We start from the raw sequence: 17,183 nt of genomic DNA, 5'->3' as shown, positions 1-17,183 counted from the left end.
GCTTCAGCATCAGTCCTTCCAATGAACACCCAGGACTGATCTTTAGGATGAACTGGTTGGATCTCCTTGCAGTCCAAGGGACTCAAGAGTCTTCTCCAACACCACAGTTCAAAAGCATCCATTCTTCGGTGCTCAGCTTTCTTTATAGTCCAATTCTCACATCCATACATGACCACTGGAAAAACCATAGCCTTGACTAGATGGACCTTTGTTGACAAAGTGTAGGTTGGTCATAACTTTCCTTCCAAGGAGTAAGCTTTCATTTCATGGCTGCAATCAATCTGCAGTGATGTTGGAGCCCAGAAAAATAAAGTCAGCCACTGTTTCCACTGTTTCCCGATCTATTTGCCATGAAGTGATGGGACCGGATGCCACGATCTTAGTTTTCTGAATGTTGAGCTTTAAGCCAATTTTTTCACTCTCCTCTTCCACTTTCATCAAGAGGCCCTTTAGTTCTTCACATTCTGCTTTTAGCTGTAAAGAAAAGGGCCTTCCTGATTTTAGTTGTAGTGCCTTGAGTGGCTGTCTAGGGAGAGTGTCACTGTAAAGAAATTTTGGAATCTTGAGCACCAAAAGCCTTCACCTAGCCTTCGTTGCAAAGCGTCGGGGTCATGAGTCCAGACTGCCAACTGGCGGCAGCCTTTGGAGCCAAAGTTTAGCTCTTATGTTGCCTGGCAAATCCCATGGACGGAAGAGCCCTCCATGGGGTCGCTAGGAGTCGGACACGACTGAGCGACTTCACTTTCACTTTTCACATTCATGCATTGAAGGAAATGGCAACCCACTTCAGTGTTCTTGCCTGGAGGATCCCAGGGATGGGGGAGCCTGGTGGGCTGCTGTCTCTGGGGTCGCACAGAGTCGGACACGACTGAAGCGACTTAGCAGCAGCAGCAGCAGCAGCAGCTGACTGCTGACCACCGAGACGCGGAGTCCTGTTCCCAGAGCGACCGGAAGGCGCCTCCTGCCAGTATCTCGGAGGAGGGATCGTCACTTCCGGTCAGGTTTAGGTCTTCAGGGCTTAGGGTGCAGGCGGGGCCTGGTCGGTCATCCGCTGTTGGGCGGCGCTGAGGTGAGGGTGGGCGGTTGGGGACGGGGGCGGCCGCGGGGCGCCCGGGACGCGGGGTGGGGACGTCCCCTCGACTCCAAATCTCCCGCCGAGGGTCCCACCCGAAAGCCTCGAGTCCCACGAGTCCCTCCCGGCTGGGGTCGTTCCTCGCCGTGCCCCTCTACCGCGGTGGAGCCTCCGTCACCCGCCCCAAGCCCGTCCTGGTCTCTCCACCGGACTTCCCTCGGGGCCTTCCCAAGGGGCTGCTTCCGCGGAGTGAGATGCTGCCGGTAACCAAGCGCTGCGCGCGCCGGCCTCGCCCTACCGTGGCTCTTTTCCACCTCCGCCTCCTGACTCCGGGGCCTCCAGCTGGCCCGCGCGCAAGCTCCTGTCACCTCCCGCAGCAGCCCCCTCCCCATTCCCCCTGCGGGCCCCGCCCCCCGCACGATTCTCCCTCACTCGTTTCTGCTTCTGACGCTCTGAGACCTTGCTGCCCGCAGCAGATTTCTGTTTCTTTCTCAGAGGCTTTTATTCAAGGTTTGAAACCTTTTTATTTGCCCCATAGGTTTCTGTTTTTAATATGTCTCTTTAAAAAATACTTTTTGCTTGTACACAGATATGCAGGAACATCCTTGTGCGTCTTTTGTGCATTAGCAAGAATTTCTAAAGGGCACGTACCTTCAATTTGGTTTCCTGTCCCAGGGCTTCGAAGAGTTTCAGCTCTGCCAGGTAGGGCCAGGTGGGTTTCCAGAGTGACTAGCAGACTGTCTGCGGGACTCTGTGAGTCCCTGTTTCTCAGGCCTTCGTGTGTTCAGTCTCGCAGTCGTCTCCCGACTCTTTGTGACCCTATGGACTGTAGCCCACCAGACTCTTCTGTCCATGGGATTTTCCAGGCAAGAATACTAAAGTGGGTTGCCATTTCCTTCTCCAGGGGATCTTCCCCACCCAGGGGTCAAACCCGCGTCTCCTTAGTCTCCTGCATCGCAGGCAGATTCTTTACCACTGAGCCATGGGGGGAAGCGCAGCGGTAGATACTGTGAAGCATTTTATGTATTTTCCCTTATCTGTGGTGATGAGAAGTCTTGTTCTAATTTGCGTTTTCCTAATTCTTAATTGTGCTGAAAATCTTCAGATGTTTATTGGACAGTTTGATTTCTTTATATGATTTATTAGGTTTCATCCTGTGCTTACTTTGTGTGTGTTGAATGGCCTTATTTTTTATTTTTAAAGAATTACTATTTTGGCAGCATCGAGTCTTCGTTGTGGCATGCATGATCTCCCTTGAGACCAGCTGGCTTCTTTTTAGTTGAAGCGAGTGCTCGGTAGTTGCGGTGCTTGGCCTCAGTTGGGCAGCGAACGTGGGCTCTTAGTTCCTTGACCAGGGCTCAGGATTGAACCCAGGCCCTCGCAGTGAAAGCACAGAGTCCTAACCACTGGACCACCAGGGAATACTGGTTTAAATATTGATTTTTGTTTGTTTCTTTTTGTATTTTTAAATATATCCTATGTATATCTTTTATTGTTGCTGCTGTTTAGTTGCTTAGTCGTTTCTGACTCTTTGCGACCTGGTAGACTGTAGCCCCACTCCAGTACTCTTGCCTGGAAAATCCCATGGATGGAGGAGCCTGGTGGGCTGCAGTCCATGGGGTTGCTGAGGGTCGGACACGACTGAGCGACTTCACTTTAACTTTTCACTTTCATGCACTGGAGAAGGACATGGCAACCCACTCCAGTGTTCTTGCCTGGAGAATCCCAGGGATGGGGGAGCCTGGTGGGCTGTCGTCTATGGGGTCGCACAGAGTCGGATACGACTGAAGCGACTTAGCAGCAGCAGCAGCAGACTGTAGCCCATGAGGCTTCTCTGTCCATGGGATTTCCCAGGCAAGAATACTGAAGTGGGTAGCCATGTCCTTCTCCAGGGGATATTCCTGACCTGGATCAAACCTGCTATATCCTGCACTGACAGGCAGGTTCTTTACTGCAGAGCCACCTGGGAAGCCCATAACTTTTATTAAGTATGTTTGAAAATATCTTCTCTCATCATGCCATTTGCTTTTAATTTTGTTGTGTCTCATACAGAAGTTTTTTTTGATAAAGTAAAATTAAGCAATTTTTTCTGTTTGGATAGTGTGTTTTCCGTATTATTTTCCTATAATAGCCATAAACATTTTTAAGAAACAGGCCTTCAACCTGTCTGAGATACCTTTTTGTGTGCCGTGGAAGGCAGGATCTAATTTTACTTGCCTGTGGAAAATCAGTTGTGCCAGTCCCATTTATTGAATGGTTCATTGCTGTTAACATTGCAAGTGTGTCATAGTGTATGCATGGAGCTTATATAGGAGAGTTGAGCATTTTTGGATTTTGATACCCAGTTGAGCATGATCCTGGAATCAGTTCCCTATGGACAGTTAGGGACAACTGTATTTCACTTTTATAACCACAGCCCCATGATAAGATTTGCTATTTGGTAGGGCATGGCTCTGCCTGAGTTCTTCGGCATTTCCTTGGTTAATCTTCGGTCATGACTGATGATAGTCAGTCATTGTGCTCAGATGTCATGATATGTTCTGTTTTGTCTTTGGCTGCACTGGGTCTTCCTTGCTGCTTGGACTTTCTCTAGTGCGGTGTACAGTCTTCTCCTGCAGTGGCTTCTCTTGTTGTGGAGCCTGGGCTCTAGGGCTTGTGGGCTCAGTAATTGCAGCTCTTGGGGTCTAGACTGAGCAGGCTCAGTAGTTGTGACACATGGCCTCAGTTGCCCCTTGGCACGTGGGATCTTTCCAGGCTAGGGATTGAACCACTGTCTCCTGCAGGTGGATTACTAATGACTGGATCACCAGGAAAATCCTATTGCAATTTTGATTGTATAGAATTAATAGATTCATTTGGGGAAAATTGACATTTTTATATTGAGTCCTCCTGTTTATGAACACTGTCTACTTCTCCATAGGTGTTTTTTGGTTTTTTTTTTAGTGTCCTTCAGTTAAGTTTTGTTCATAAGCATGTAGTTTTCGTAGGTGTTGTGAAAGCTGTTTTTTGGTTGCTGATTACTAATACACAGGAGTGATATTAACTAGCCTGTTGACCTTCTATATGGCAGTCCTGTTGAACTTTATCATCCCAACACTTGGCTAATACTTTTGTATTTTTTATGTAGATGGTCTTATCATTCTCAAATAATGATGATTTTGTCTGTTCTCTTGCAATCTTTATGGCTTGTGTTTCTTTTCTTTTCTGGTCAAGCGATAGCATTCAGGATCTCAGTTCCCCGACCCAAGATCGGACCTGTGCTCCCTAACCACTGAACTATGACATCTGCTTCTTTTTCTGTGACTTAATGCACTGACTGGGGTCTTTGGTGCATTGTTACAGCAGCGGAGTGAGGAAGCAAGCATCCTCATCTTGTCACTGACCAATGCAGACACTTCTGTTGTGTTACTTTAGGGTTGCTACCAACCAGACTTGAGTGCTGGGACTGCCAGGGGCTAGGCTTGCACTCTGAAAACCACTGCTGTATGTGTGATATGTAGAGTTGTGTTCCCTTTTTTGTTCTTTAAAATATTGTGTCCTTTTCCATCTCTTCCCCTTCCCCACATTGGACTTGCCAGATGTTATTAGCATTTTCAAAGAACCAAGGTTGAGATTATTTTCTGTTTCTTTAAATCATGTTTATTTTCTTCATCTTCTTTCCTTGAGTTGCTTTCTTATTCTGTGTCTGGTTTCTTGTTTAATGCTTAGATTATTCTTTCAATCCCCTTGTTAAAATAAATGTGTTAAGGATGCCCATTTTTCCTCAGGTAAGCTTTATTTCCATTTTCCCTTCAGTCTCTGTTCTTATGTTTTTCTTGAAGGGGTACTTTTAAAAAATTAATCAGATAGTAGGACCACAATATGAATGTTTGCCAAAAGATACCAGTCTTTGGAATTTTTTGAAACTTTCTTTTTTTGCTTGGTATGTGGTATTTCTTATAATATTCAATGTACATTTTGAAAAAAAATGTGTATGTATTCTCTGTGCTTTAAGTAGGTATTCTCTACTTGATCCACTCACTTCTGAGGAAAGTGTGTTAAACTCTTTCATTGCAGGGGAGGGTTTGTATGTTTCTTATAGGCACTGCACTTAGCTCTGATTATCTATACTTTGAGGATTTGTTGGTAGACACGTGTGGTTATAATTACAGCTTTTTGGTGGATTTTTCTTATATTAACATGCAGTGTCTGCTTTTGTTCCTAATAATGATTATTGGTTTGAGTTTTTTTTTTATTTTTTATTTTTTTTTTGAGTTTTGTTTTGATTGGTATAAATATTGCTAAACCACATGCAGCAATGCATATTGAGTTTGCAAATAGTGTGCCAAAGGGAGGAAGCCAGCGCAGAATGTAGAAGGCATAGCTAGTCTAATGGAGTCCCCAGGGCCCTGGTCTGTGCTGGTGAGAGGAGGGTAGCGGCTCTCCCTTGGGAGGTGGGGAAGCAGGCAGAGCCCGCAGCTGCCGGAGGGCTGACGGCTGGGTCTGTCTGCTGAGCCCCTTGACCAGTGTGGTCAGGATTTGTTGACTTTCCTGTATAAATGTTTTACTCCAATAAAGAGCTTTAAAAATACAGAGAAGGTAAATATAGCTGTTGTAGCTTTCTTTTAATTACTGTTTCTTTGGTCTGCCTTATGTTTAGCCTTTCTGTGTATTTTATTTTAGGTTATATAGGTGCACTTTGTGTATCTACTTGGGGAGTTTTTTGCATCCAGTAGGTGAGTTTAATCCTTTTGCTTCAGTTACCCATCCATTGGACTTACCTCTGCTCATTTTGTATCTTTTGACTCCTAATCTTTGTCTTTGCTTTTCGCCTTCTGTTCAATTTTTTTAACTTCCCTTTCCTTCTCAGCCCTTAATGTGTTATCTTTATTCTTTCATGTAAAGTGAATAACTCTCCATTTTCCACCTGAATGAGATAACTTTGTGCCTGGGAGGAGGTAGGGGCAGATGATCTGAAATGATGCATGTGTCTGCAGGGAGCAGAGTCTGCTTGGGAGGCCGAGTGCTGAGGCCAACTGTGGGAGGGGCCAGGCAGTGATTGGCTCCTGCATCCATCCATCCCAGGAAACCCAGGGTACCAGGGGATGGCAGCTTTGGATCTGTGTGCCCTGCCTCAGGTGAGCGTCTGTCCTCCCTGGGAGGCGGGAGGTCTTCTCCCAGGGCTTCCCTGTCTGCTCAGCCTTAGCAAACTGTCAGGCTTCTCTGGTGTGGGATGCTGAGGGGTGCTGAGCAGAGGAAGGGTGACCTTGGATTTGCCTAGCCTCCCTGAATGGGTTGGCTCAGCAGCCAAAGGGTCAGGGCCCACGCCTCCCCCAACTACTCCAGGCCACACATTGGGGGTCAGGCCTGTAGTTACCTCTGTGCTACTTCTCTAGCCCAGGGCCCAGCCTGAGGCACGCCTGGGCCTCAGCAGCTCCTGTTGTTACAGGCTGAAGTGACCTTCGAGGACGTGGCTGTGTTCCTTTCGCAGGAGGAGTGGGGCCTTCTGGGCCCTGCTCAGAAGGGCCTCTACAGGGAAGTGATGCTGGAGACTTACAGGAACCTGGTATCGCTGGGTGAGCCCCCTCACTGGGATGCAACTCAAGGAACAGCCCTGGGGGCTGAGGGCTGAGCAGGGGCTGGGCCGGGGGCCTCATCCCCTGGGTTCAGAGATGTATTACTGATTCTGGTCCCAGGCAGGCCTGTCTGCACAGCAGAGGGCCCCCGGTGGGGCTTGGTTAGGCAGCCCCAGATGAGACTGCCTCCCTTCCCCAGGCCCAAGGCAGATGCGCCTCCTGATGGAGAGAGCCCTTGTGCTCAGATCTTCAACTGCATGCCCACGCCCACCCCTCCAGGGAGTATCCAGACTTCCTGTCACCCCCGCACGTGTATGTCCTCTCCCTTGGCAGTCCTGGGTGAGCCCGCACTGTGTCCGTGGCACCCACCCCAGGCCCCGTCTCCTTCCCAGGAGCTGGACTTGCAGGTCCCAAGCCGGAGGTGATTGCACAGTTGGAGCAAGGGGATGAGCTGTGGGTCCTGGACATGCATGGGGCAGAGCAACCAAGCGTTGATGGCTCAGGTGCGTGGGGGGCTGCCTCCCCAACCCGCCTGCTGAACAGCATGTGTGGAGGCCCACAGAATGTGGTACCAAACTGACTCATGGGTTTGGAGGAAGATGGGCAGTACAGAGGCCCTGGGAGCGGCCTCTGCCAAAACCTGGGTGCTCTTTCTTTTAATTGAAATATAGTTGATTTACAGCATTCTGTTAGTTTCAGGTGTACAATTTAGTGATTCAGTATTTTTACAGATTATATGCCTTTTTTTTTTTTTTTTAGATTATATGCCTTTTAAAATTATTACAAAATAATGGCTGTTTCCCCCATGTGGTACAGTATCTTTGTTGTTTAGTTATGGGGTAATTCTTGAGCTGAATCTTGTAGAAGGGTGAGAGGGGGCTGTGTTGATGGAGGAGAAGAGGGGAGGACACCTGGGCATGCCCTGAGGGACCCCGTGGAGCCCCGCCCTCCAGAGTCCTGCCTCCCAAGGATTATCAGGTGGTCACACGGGGCCACAGGGAAGAGCATCACTTCATCACCCTCCTCTAAGTTAACCTACTGGATGGTTATAGACTTTTACAGGAAAGGGAGGGGGTACACATCACCCTGGATTTCAGCACCCAGATGCAGATGTGTGCCGGTGTGCGCCTGCTGTCCCTTTTCCAGTGGAGTCTAGGCCACGCCCGCACACAGACGTCACTTCCTAGCAGGAATGCAGTGACCTGTGCGCATTCCTGGGTTGCTGATTTTTCACTGAACGCACTTCTGTTTCTGTGTCCCTGTGCTCACTGGAGGTCCCCGGGAAGGCTGTTCTCTAGACTCACTGCGGCGGATGACCTGAGAGTGTTGTCCTGCAGTGTCTTCCTAGTGTCCCTGGAAGGAACTGTTGGCTCAAAGGACTTGAATTTCTCTTCTGTAAATTTGTTTCTTCAGATATAAATACTTACAGAAATGAGACAAATCCTATTTACAGCCCAGTGAGTTTATACAAACAGTCCACCCACCAGATCAAAATAGGGAACATTCCTAGTTCCCTGGGAGACCACAGGGCCACCTCTGTCATCTCCCATAGCTCCCCTGGGCCTCCTCTCTGACTCCTGCAGGGCAGGGCTGCCGTGTTGTATGGAGTTTGGTCTCCTCACCATTTGCTGTTCTGTCATGAACATACCGCAGAGTATTTCCCACTATACTTCTGCAGGGCATTTGGTTGTCCCCACCTTGGGCCTGTTGTGTGTGTGTGTGTGTCTTGGCTCACAGAGAACAAGTTTCTGATGAGCATGTTCCTGCACGTGGAGTCACTGTGTGTCTTGTCAGGGAAGGAAGGGTGGAGACAAGGCCTCAGATGAGGGCATCCTCTGTGGCGTCTGGAGTGTAAGTGCTGGTGGCTCACGGGTGGTCTCTCAGGACCCTGGGGAGACCCTTGAGAATGGACGTGGCCTGTGTGCTTGTCACCCTAATCTTCAGTTAGCACAAGCTGTGCTCTCTGTGCTCCTGGGGAGGCAGCCGGTTTCCCACCATGGATGTTGGGGTGGATCAGCTGCTTCTTCATCGGATATCCTTAGTGTCCTCTGGGGCCCCTCCTTGCTCTGGTTTTGGTGATCCTGTGAAGCTTCCATCTTCCGTCCTTTTGGGACGAGGACAGGTATCCTGCAGCAGGCTCTGTGTGCAGGAAAGGTTGAGTATTAAGAGTTGGGCGGATGCTTGCACTGCCCTGTGATTGCAGCCCTGGGCAAGGCTTTTAGCCTCTGACTGCCAGGCTCTCGTGTCTGCATGACATTGGAGATGGTGGAGCTGGTAGTCCACAGGTGGTTGGCAGCAGCTTTTACCTTCCTTCCAGAGTCAGAACAGGTGACCTTGAGGTGTTCTGTTTGTTTTTTCAGCTCATGGGACCAGGACTGAGAACCAGGAGTTCACTTCAGGAGAAATACTGTTTGGGAGAGAACTGGACCCACTCAGGGGGAGTGTTCTCCGGGGACCTGAGCCAGGAGAAGTCCATGAGCGTGTCAGGGAGCCAGAGGGGCGCCTGGACAGGCCTGGGGAGCAGAGAGGCCCCAGGCTAGTCACACTGGCCAATGAGGAGTGTGGCCTGGAGTCTGGAGGAAACCTCAGGTCGCGGTCAAGGCCTATCCCTGATCAAAGACCTCACAAATGTGATATATGTGAACAAAGTTTTGAACAGAGATCATACCTTAATAACCATAAACGTGTACACAGGTGCAAAAAAACAAATATAGCTCACGATTCAGGGGAAATTTTCGCTGTGAATTTAGTTAAAGAAGATCAGAAAATTCCTGTTGGGAAAAGATTGTATTATTGTGGTTGTTGTGGGAAGGCCTTCAGGTACAGTGCTAACCTTGTCAAGCACCAGCGACTGCACAGTGAAGAGAAGCCCTACAAGTGTGAAGAGTGCGGGAAGGCCTTCCACCAGAGCTGTGAGCTCATCAGTCACCGGAGGATGCACTCTGGAGAGATCCCCTACCGTTGCGATGAGTGCGGGAAGACATTCAACCAGAGGCCCAACCTCATGAAGCATCAAAGGATCCACACGGGGGAGAAGCCCTACAAGTGCAGCGAGTGCGGGAAGCACTTCAGTGCCTACTCCTCCCTCATTTACCACCAGAGGATCCACACAGGGGAGAAGCCCTACAAGTGCAGTGACTGCGGGAAGGCCTTCAGTGACGGCTCAATCCTCATCCGGCACCGTCGGACCCATACCGGAGAGAAGCCGTACGAGTGCAAAGAGTGTGGCAAAGGCTTTACCCAGAGCTCCAATCTGATCCAGCATCAAAGAATTCACACTGGGGAAAAGCCCTATAAATGTAATGAATGTGAGAAAGCCTTCATCCAAAAAACCAAGCTTGTTGAACATCAAAGAAGCCACACCGGAGAGAAGCCCTATGAGTGTAATGACTGTGGCAAAGTCTTCAGCCAGAGCACCCACCTCATCCAGCACCAGAGGATCCACACGGGAGAGAAGCCCTACAAGTGCAGTGAGTGTGGGAAGGCTTTCCACAACAGTTCCAGACTCATCCACCATCAGAGGTCACACCACGGAGAGAAGCCATATAAGTGTGCTGATTGCAAGAAGGCCTTCAGCCAGGGCACGTACCTCCTGCAGCACCGGAGGATCCACACTGGGGAGAAGCCTTACACGTGTGGCGAGTGCGGCAAGGCCTTCCGGCACAGCTCCAACATGTCCCAGCACCAGAGGATTCACCTCCGGGAAGACTTCTCCCTGTGACGGTCGGGAGGCCCAAGGTCTATGGTGCACTTCCCCCACGTGACCACCCTCTCTTTACTTACTGTCCACATGGTGTCACAGGTGAACAGGCACTTCTAAATTTTAAAAACCTCTTTCTTAAAAGCAGTGGATGTTCATTTTAGAGAAATTGAGTGGAAAAAGGTAAGCAAAAGGGAGAAGCCCTGTGGCCTACCCTTAGAAAGAGAACTCACTACTATTGCGATCAGCGTAGGTTGTGTCCAGACACTCAAATAGCATCCACAAGAGAAGTACTGTGGAACTTGTGAGAGCAGCTCCTGTTTCCTCAGTCCTGGAAAACTCATACTGGAGAGTTCTACGTGTTTATGTGGTTTTACACCTTGTAAATTTTAAAACAGCATGTTGTTCATACTTTTTCTATGTCACTTAATAGAGTTGATATTGCCTTTTTTATTGTGGTAATAACATTGTGTGTTAGTCACTCAGTCGTGTCTGACTCTTTGTGACCCCATGGGTTGTAGCCCGTCAGGCTCCTCTGTCTATAGGATTCTCCAGGCAAGAATACTGGAGTGGGTTGCCATTTCCTTCTCCAGTAAAAACATTATGTTTACCATTTTAACCACTTTTAAGTGTACAACTCAGTGGTATTGGATACATTCACAGTGTTGTATGACCATTAGCAAATCTGTTTCCAAAACTTTTTTTATTACAGACAGAAACTCTGCACTCCTCCGCTTTTCCTTATCCTCTCTCTTAAGAATTTGCTTACTCTGAAGTACCTCGTGTAAGTGAGGTCACACATTTGCCTTTGTGTCCTGGCTCATTTCACTTAACGTAAGGTCTCTTCATGGCTGAAGCGTACTCCATTGTTTGCAGACACCATGTTTTTTGTTCACCCATCATCTGTTGATGGGTTATGGGTGTTTCTGCTTGTTGACTTTGTGCATAATGCTGCTGTGAACATTGGTGTACAAATCTGTGCTTGTACTTTCCATTCTTCCAATACTTTGGGGGTATAATCCCAGGAATAAAGTTGATGGATCATATGGATCTTCTAAGTTTTTGAAGAATGACCAAACTTTCCCACAATGGAAGTTTCATTGTACATCCCCACTGTCAGTTCATGAAGGTTCCAGTTTCTCCGTGTCTTCCTCAATACTTGTTTTCCATTGTTTTGATAATTGTCACCCTGAGTGCGAAGTGGTATCTCATTTGCTTTTGGTTTGCGTTTCCCTGATGACTAATGATATTGAGCATCATGTGCTTATTGACCCTTTATTCCTATGTCTTCTTTGGAGAAGTGTCTATTTAGACCCTTTGCCCATTTTTGAATTGGGCTGTTTCTTTTTGTTGTTGAGGTGTAGTAGTTCTTAATGTATTTTGAAGGGTAGTCTTTAATTTTCCCTTTTTTTAAAAAAAATATACTTTACTGAAGTATAGTTGACTTAGTGTTTCAGGTGTACAGCAGGGTGATTCAGTTGTACAGATACACATATTATTTTTGAAATTATTTTCCATCAGAGGTTATACAAGATGTTGACTATAGTTCCCTATGCTATACAGTAAACCTTTGTTGCATGTCTATTTTTTAATTAGAAATCTAGCTTTCCATTCATATTAAAGGGATAATCTTTATCAGATTAATCTTAATCAGATTATTAATTGCAATTAATCTTTAATTGCAAATATTTTCTTATTCTATGAGTTTTCTGTCTACTCTGTTGATAGTGTCCTTTCATTCACAAAAGTTTTTAATGTTTATGAAGTTCAACTTACCTAGGGCATCTCTGGTGGCTCAGTAGTAAAGAATCTGCCTGTCAGCGGAGGGGACATGAGTTCGATCCCTCATCTGGGAAGATGCCCACATGCCCTGGAGCAACCAAGCCTGTGTGCCAAACTCTGAGCTTGTACTCTGGAGCTCACTTGCCCTAGAGCCCCTGCTCTTCGACAAGAGAAGCAATGAGAGACGCCTGCACACAGCAGCTCGCTGCAACTAGAGCAAAAGCCCGCACAGCAGTGAAGAGCCAGCACAGCCAAAACAAAAACAAAAACTTACCTGTCTTTTCTCTTGTTGCCTGTGCTTAGGGTGTCATATTCAGGAAATCATTATTAAATCCAATATTATCAAGATGTGCCCCTATCTTTTCTTCAAAGAGATTTATAGTTTTAGGTCTTATGGTTTGGTCTTTGATCTGTTTTGAACTAATTTTTTATATATCTTGACAGGTAAGGGTCCAACTTTAAAATCTTTGGTGTGTGGATATAGTTTTCCCTATAACATTTCTTGAAAAGCTTTTTTTTTCCCCACCCACAGAATGGTGTGTTAGCTCAGGCTGCCATAACAAAATATCACAGACCAGGTGGATTAAAATCCAGAAGTTTATTTCTCACATTTCTGGAGGCTGAGAAGTCCAAGACCAGTGTGCTGGCTGATCTAGCTCCTGGTCAGGGTTCTTTCCCAGGCTAAAGTACAGCCACCTCAGTGTGTCCTCACTTGGTGGAGAGAGATGTCAGGTGTCACTTTGCTGGCAGGAGAATGAAGCCTGTGATTAGAGGGTTAAAAACCTCCACCTCTAGGGAGCGGGGATGGGCTAGAGGTTGAACTGATGGTGTCTGTGAAGGAAGCCTCCATAGAAACCAACAGAGCTTCTGGGTGGTGAGCACGGAGTTCCATGCCTTTCCTCATGCCTGGCACTCTGTATCTCATCTGCCTGTTATTCACATCCTAGTGATAAACTGGTAATCTAGTGAGTAAACAAGTTTTCCTGAGTTCTGGGACCCACTGTAGCAAGTTAACTGAACCCAAGAAGTGGGTCACGGGAAGCTGATTTGTAGCCAGTTGGTCAGAAATACAGGTAACAACCTGGACTTGGAACTGGTGGATGAAGAACTGGGTCTTGTGAGGTTGAGCACTTTCCTGTGGAATCTGACTCTGGGTAGATAACGTCATAACTGAGTTGAATTTTGGACATGCTGCTGACATCCAAGAATTGCTGTTGGTGTGAGGAAGCCAAGGTGCGCACACATACACAGACACACACTCACTCTTTGGAACTGGATCCAGGAACTCCTTTTGCAGAGATGACATAGATTTTGGGCCTAATCAACTGGGTGGGCAGTAGTGCCATTCACCGGAAAGCAGAAGACAGATTTAGGGACTAATCAGATGCTGTGGACATGTCAAGTGTGAAATATCTGTGAAACACCAAAGCAGAGATGCTGAGTAGGCAGGTGGGCTCTGGGTATCTGTCTGGTCTGCAAGTTTGGGAAACACTACCAAAGATGGCATCACAGTCACAACAGAATTAAGCCACCGTGAAAACCCTACTTAATGCAGAAGTCCTGGGACTATCACCTGGAGCAGCTAACATCAGAGCTTGCCCAGAGAGTCAGTGCTGGTGTTTGGCTGGGATTCTTAGGGCAGGAAGCTACCTGCTCCTCAGAACAAAGCCTGGGATGCTGGGGGATACACTGGCTCCTTGAGGATGACACCTGCTTAGAAATGAAGGCAGTATAAAGGACCAAGCCCTGGGGTGAGAGCCTGGACCCAGCAGTGCCTGACACCACCTCATCTACATTTCCTGTAACAGCACAGTTAGCACACGCTTTTGCTTATCCACATTTATAAGAAACAGTTTTATTACAGCAATGGGACTCAATGGTATGGAGCGCCATACCACTTGAGAGGACATCCTTCCATAAGTGAGCACCAGTGTACAACTATACAGCTTCCCCACTAACCCTTATTAACAATACCTACTTAGTCTGCTCCTGAGACTGTTGAGAGTCTTTTATAACAGGGTACCCAACCCCTGGGCCAGTACTGGTCTATGGCCTGTTAGGAACCAGGCCACACAGCAGGAGATGAAAAGACAGCAAACAAGGAAAGATTCATCTATATTTATATCCACTCCCCATTGCTTGCATTACAACCTGAGTTTCACCTCCCGCCCTCTCTGTGGAAAAACTGTTTTCCATGAAATCTGTCCCTGGTGTCAAAAAGGTTGGGGACAGCTGTTTTACAACACAGTGTGAACACTCACTTCAGTCTACTGTAGAACATCTAAAGGAACCCCCCTCTTCTGGCAGGAAGGACATCTCAGCTGAAAACCTACAAATGGGGTCCTGGGCTTGTCAGCACCCAACATGCAGGTCTCCCATCTGCCCCACAGCATTCCTGGAAAAGTGCTACATTCCACAGAAACCCCACATCACTGCAGAGGTGGCCACTCTAGGGAAGAGGCTAAAAGAAATTAAACCTAAACTCTTCATCACGAGTATCCGAGGTACCCTTGGACCTTCCTTCTGGACGAGGTCTGCAGACCCTTCGGCTCTTCTTTCTGGCAGCCTCACCTACAGGCTGCACCTGGGCTGAGTGGGCAGCTGTAAGCGAAGAGAGGGACAGTATCAGAATAATAATAGCAAACATTAACTGCCCATACAACTCTAACCTCACTGTAAAAATTAACTTATTGGCTTCTCGTCCTATCATCACAGAGAGATTCACTAACTCTGCTCCCCTTGTCTCGCTAGTCCAAGCCGGAGTTCTGTGACCCGCGCCCCAGGCTTTCTCCCTGTGGCTTTCCCGAGCCCCTCCTACTGTGGCAGCCCCGCTGCTCGAGGCTTCCCCCTTTCACTGCCCAGGCTTTTTCTTTTGCCCCCTTGAACTAGGCAGTTCTTCATCAACCAGTTCTCAGCTTCTCACCAGTCCTGAGAGCCTGCAGGGCCTCGCGCCACTCGGCTTCTATCTGAGCCCTGTAGTCCCCAAACAAAGAGCGCATCAGCTGCCTCTTCCGGGGCAGAGGGGTTCTCTGGCTGCGCAAGGTTCGGATGGCTCCAAGAGCTTGTTCTTCTGCAGATGAAAACAAAGGACTAGTAACCTCTATCCTCACTTCCAATTGTCCTACCGCAAAGGCAACAATTCCATCCCTTGGCAGCACCTGAGGCCATAGGACTGTCACCGTTTCCCTCCCCCAACTCTACAGATGGGCCCTCACTCTGCTTAGGGGTGGGTCTCTGCATCTTCAGTCCCAGCTCCAGCTTTTCCACGCACCAGGCCAGTTCCCGAGCCAGCTGCTCAGCCTATGATGGATTGTGGGTAGTGACTGTGAGCGGGCATCTGGGTGCTGGGGCCTCCAGCCTCATCCCATAGGAACCCCAAACGCCGCATCTCATCCACTTCCCGCTGTAAATCCGGGACCACACCCACAGGCGGGCTCCCGCCCAGTACGCGCCCGGGACTTCACCCTTCCCGACTGAGGCCCGCCCTTGCCTGGGCCTCTGCGCTTAGGGGGGCTTCCTCGGGGTCCTGCTTTTCTGGGGTCTTCCCGCTTCCATTGGCAACAGACGCCCCATCCCGGGTTTTCTTCTTTTGCTTCTTGGTCCTCGAGGCAGCGTCACGGCACGTAGGGCGCCCTAAGCAGACGGACTGGCTGAGGCCTTACAGTGAAGGACTCGGGGCTTTAGAAAGCAGCCTGGGGAACCAGGGGCTGCAGGGTGCACGGGCAGTACCTGGGCCTGGGGCTGCCGCTGTCTCCCGAGCAGGACGTCCTGGAGCCTGGGGAAAGAACGAGGGTCATGAGGAGCCGCCGACCGCCCAAAGGCGTTCCCCACTTGCACACCGCTCACCGCCATGTGCTGCCGCCAGGACCGAGGAGGGCTAGGGTCCCACGCCGAATGCGCTCCCAGGGAAACAAGTCTGTGTCGCAGAGTTCCGCGGGGCGGGGGCTGTGCGCCCGGTGGGCGGGGCGCGGGCGCTCGGAGCACCGTCTGGACGAGAACCACTCAGGACCTACTAGGTTGCAGGTGGTGGTGGTGGTGGTGGTGGGTTAGTCGCTCAGTCGTGTCCGACTCTTGCGACCCCATGGACTGTAGCCCGCCAGCTCCTCTGTCCCTGGGATTCTCCAGGCAAGATACTGGAGAGGTTGCAGGTACTGCTCTGGATGAAGGGACGCTACTCAAGGGAACCACCTGCTAGTGGGGCGGGAACAGTGGGAAAACAGGGGGCTTCCCTGGACGCCCAGCGGTTAAGAACTTGCCTGCCAATACAGGGGACACGGGTTGGATCCCTGGTCTGGGAAGATGCCACGTGCTTGGGCAACAGAGCGTCCAGTCGGCAACTGCTGAAGGCGCGGAGCCTAGACCCTGAACCCTGCAACAGAAGAAGCCTCCGCAGCGAGAGGCCTGCGGCTGCATCTAGAGAGTAGCCCTTGCTGGCCACAAGTAGAGAAAGCCCGTGTGCAGCAACAAAGACCCGGCGCGCCCCAAAATACATAAATAAACAATAAAATAAAGAAGGCCGGTCAACAGACATGAATAGCTGTCATTGAGCGCGACGCTGTAACAGTGGCTCCAGCAGGGCGGGGAGTGGTCAGCAGTCCTCCGAGGACCTGCAGGCCTGGCGGGGCTGCTCTGGCAGCAGGAAGCAGGGCAGGGGCGAGCCACACGGCGAGGTGGGCGGGTCGTGGGGCCCTGGACCGCAACGCAGGCGGCTTCTGTTTCAAGAGAAGTGGAAGAGGATGGGAGGGGGTTCGGGGGTTGCGGGAACCCCCTCATCCCTTGGAGGAGTGTCGCAGTGTCGCAGCCTTCCCCGGACGCTGCTGTGTGGTCGGCACCATCTCCTGCGCTTCCAGGCTCCCGGCCCAGGGCCACCCTACTGCACAGCCGCTGTTGGCCCCGCACCACAGGCGTCAGGGAGTGGCTCAGGCAGTAAAAGCGTCTGCTTACAATGATGGAGACCCGGGTTCGATCCCTGGGTCAGGAAGGTCCCCTGGAGAAGGAAATGGCAACCCACTCCAGTATTCTTGCCTGGAAAATCCCATGGACAGAGGAGCCTGGTAGGCTACAGTCCATGGGG

General features: G+C 49.5%; 2 protein-coding genes across 16 annotated transcripts; one reads left to right on the top strand and one right to left on the bottom strand.

Annotated features, from left to right (window-relative positions):
- Positions 1 to 967: 967 nt before the first annotated feature.
- Positions 968 to 12,455, top strand: ZNF34 (zinc finger protein 34). 13 transcript variants are annotated; one of them, XM_027560531.1, is made up of 7 exons: positions 968 to 1,069; positions 1,662 to 1,784; positions 5,735 to 5,787; positions 6,049 to 6,189; positions 6,501 to 6,617; positions 7,020 to 7,130; positions 8,988 to 12,455. In XM_027560531.1, exons 6-7 carry the CDS (start codon positions 7,094 to 7,096, stop codon positions 10,346 to 10,348), a joined length of 1,398 nt encoding a protein of 465 aa, XP_027416332.1. In that variant the 5' UTR covers positions 968 to 1,069; positions 1,662 to 1,784; positions 5,735 to 5,787; positions 6,049 to 6,189; positions 6,501 to 6,617; positions 7,020 to 7,093; the 3' UTR covers positions 10,349 to 12,455. The 13 variants fall into 13 exon arrangements, with proteins under 13 accessions (XP_027416332.1, XP_027416327.1, XP_027416329.1 ...); XM_027560526.1 differs by having other exon boundaries at positions 981 to 1,069; positions 1,662 to 1,774; positions 6,543 to 6,627; XM_027560528.1 differs by having other exon boundaries at positions 981 to 1,069; positions 1,662 to 1,774.
- Positions 12,456 to 13,942: 1,487 nt separating this feature from the next.
- On the bottom strand, positions 13,943 to 16,020 carry C14H8orf33 (chromosome 14 C8orf33 homolog). Of its 3 annotated transcripts, XM_027560605.1 has the most exons (6): positions 15,956 to 16,020; positions 15,839 to 15,884; positions 15,600 to 15,742; positions 15,325 to 15,409; positions 15,033 to 15,179; positions 13,943 to 14,710 (listed from the first exon to the last, which is right to left on the bottom strand). In XM_027560605.1, the coding sequence occupies exons 1-6, from the start codon at positions 15,959 to 15,961 to the stop codon at positions 14,571 to 14,573; spliced, it is 567 nt and encodes a 188-aa protein (XP_027416406.1). In that variant the 5' UTR covers positions 15,962 to 16,020; the 3' UTR covers positions 13,943 to 14,570. The 3 variants fall into 3 exon arrangements, with proteins under 3 accessions (XP_027416406.1, XP_027416404.1, XP_027416405.1); XM_027560603.1 differs by having other exon boundaries at positions 15,600 to 15,755; positions 15,839 to 16,003; XM_027560604.1 differs by having other exon boundaries at positions 15,600 to 15,759; positions 15,839 to 15,996.
- Between the last annotated feature and the right edge of the window lie 1,163 nt (positions 16,021 to 17,183).

Source organism: Bos indicus x Bos taurus, chromosome 14 (genome assembly GCF_003369695.1).
Source record: "Bos indicus x Bos taurus breed Angus x Brahman F1 hybrid chromosome 14, Bos_hybrid_MaternalHap_v2.0, whole genome shotgun sequence".
Taxonomy (NCBI): Eukaryota; Metazoa; Chordata; class Mammalia; order Artiodactyla; family Bovidae; genus Bos; species Bos indicus x Bos taurus.
This window is presented reverse-complemented; position numbering and strand designations above follow the sequence as displayed.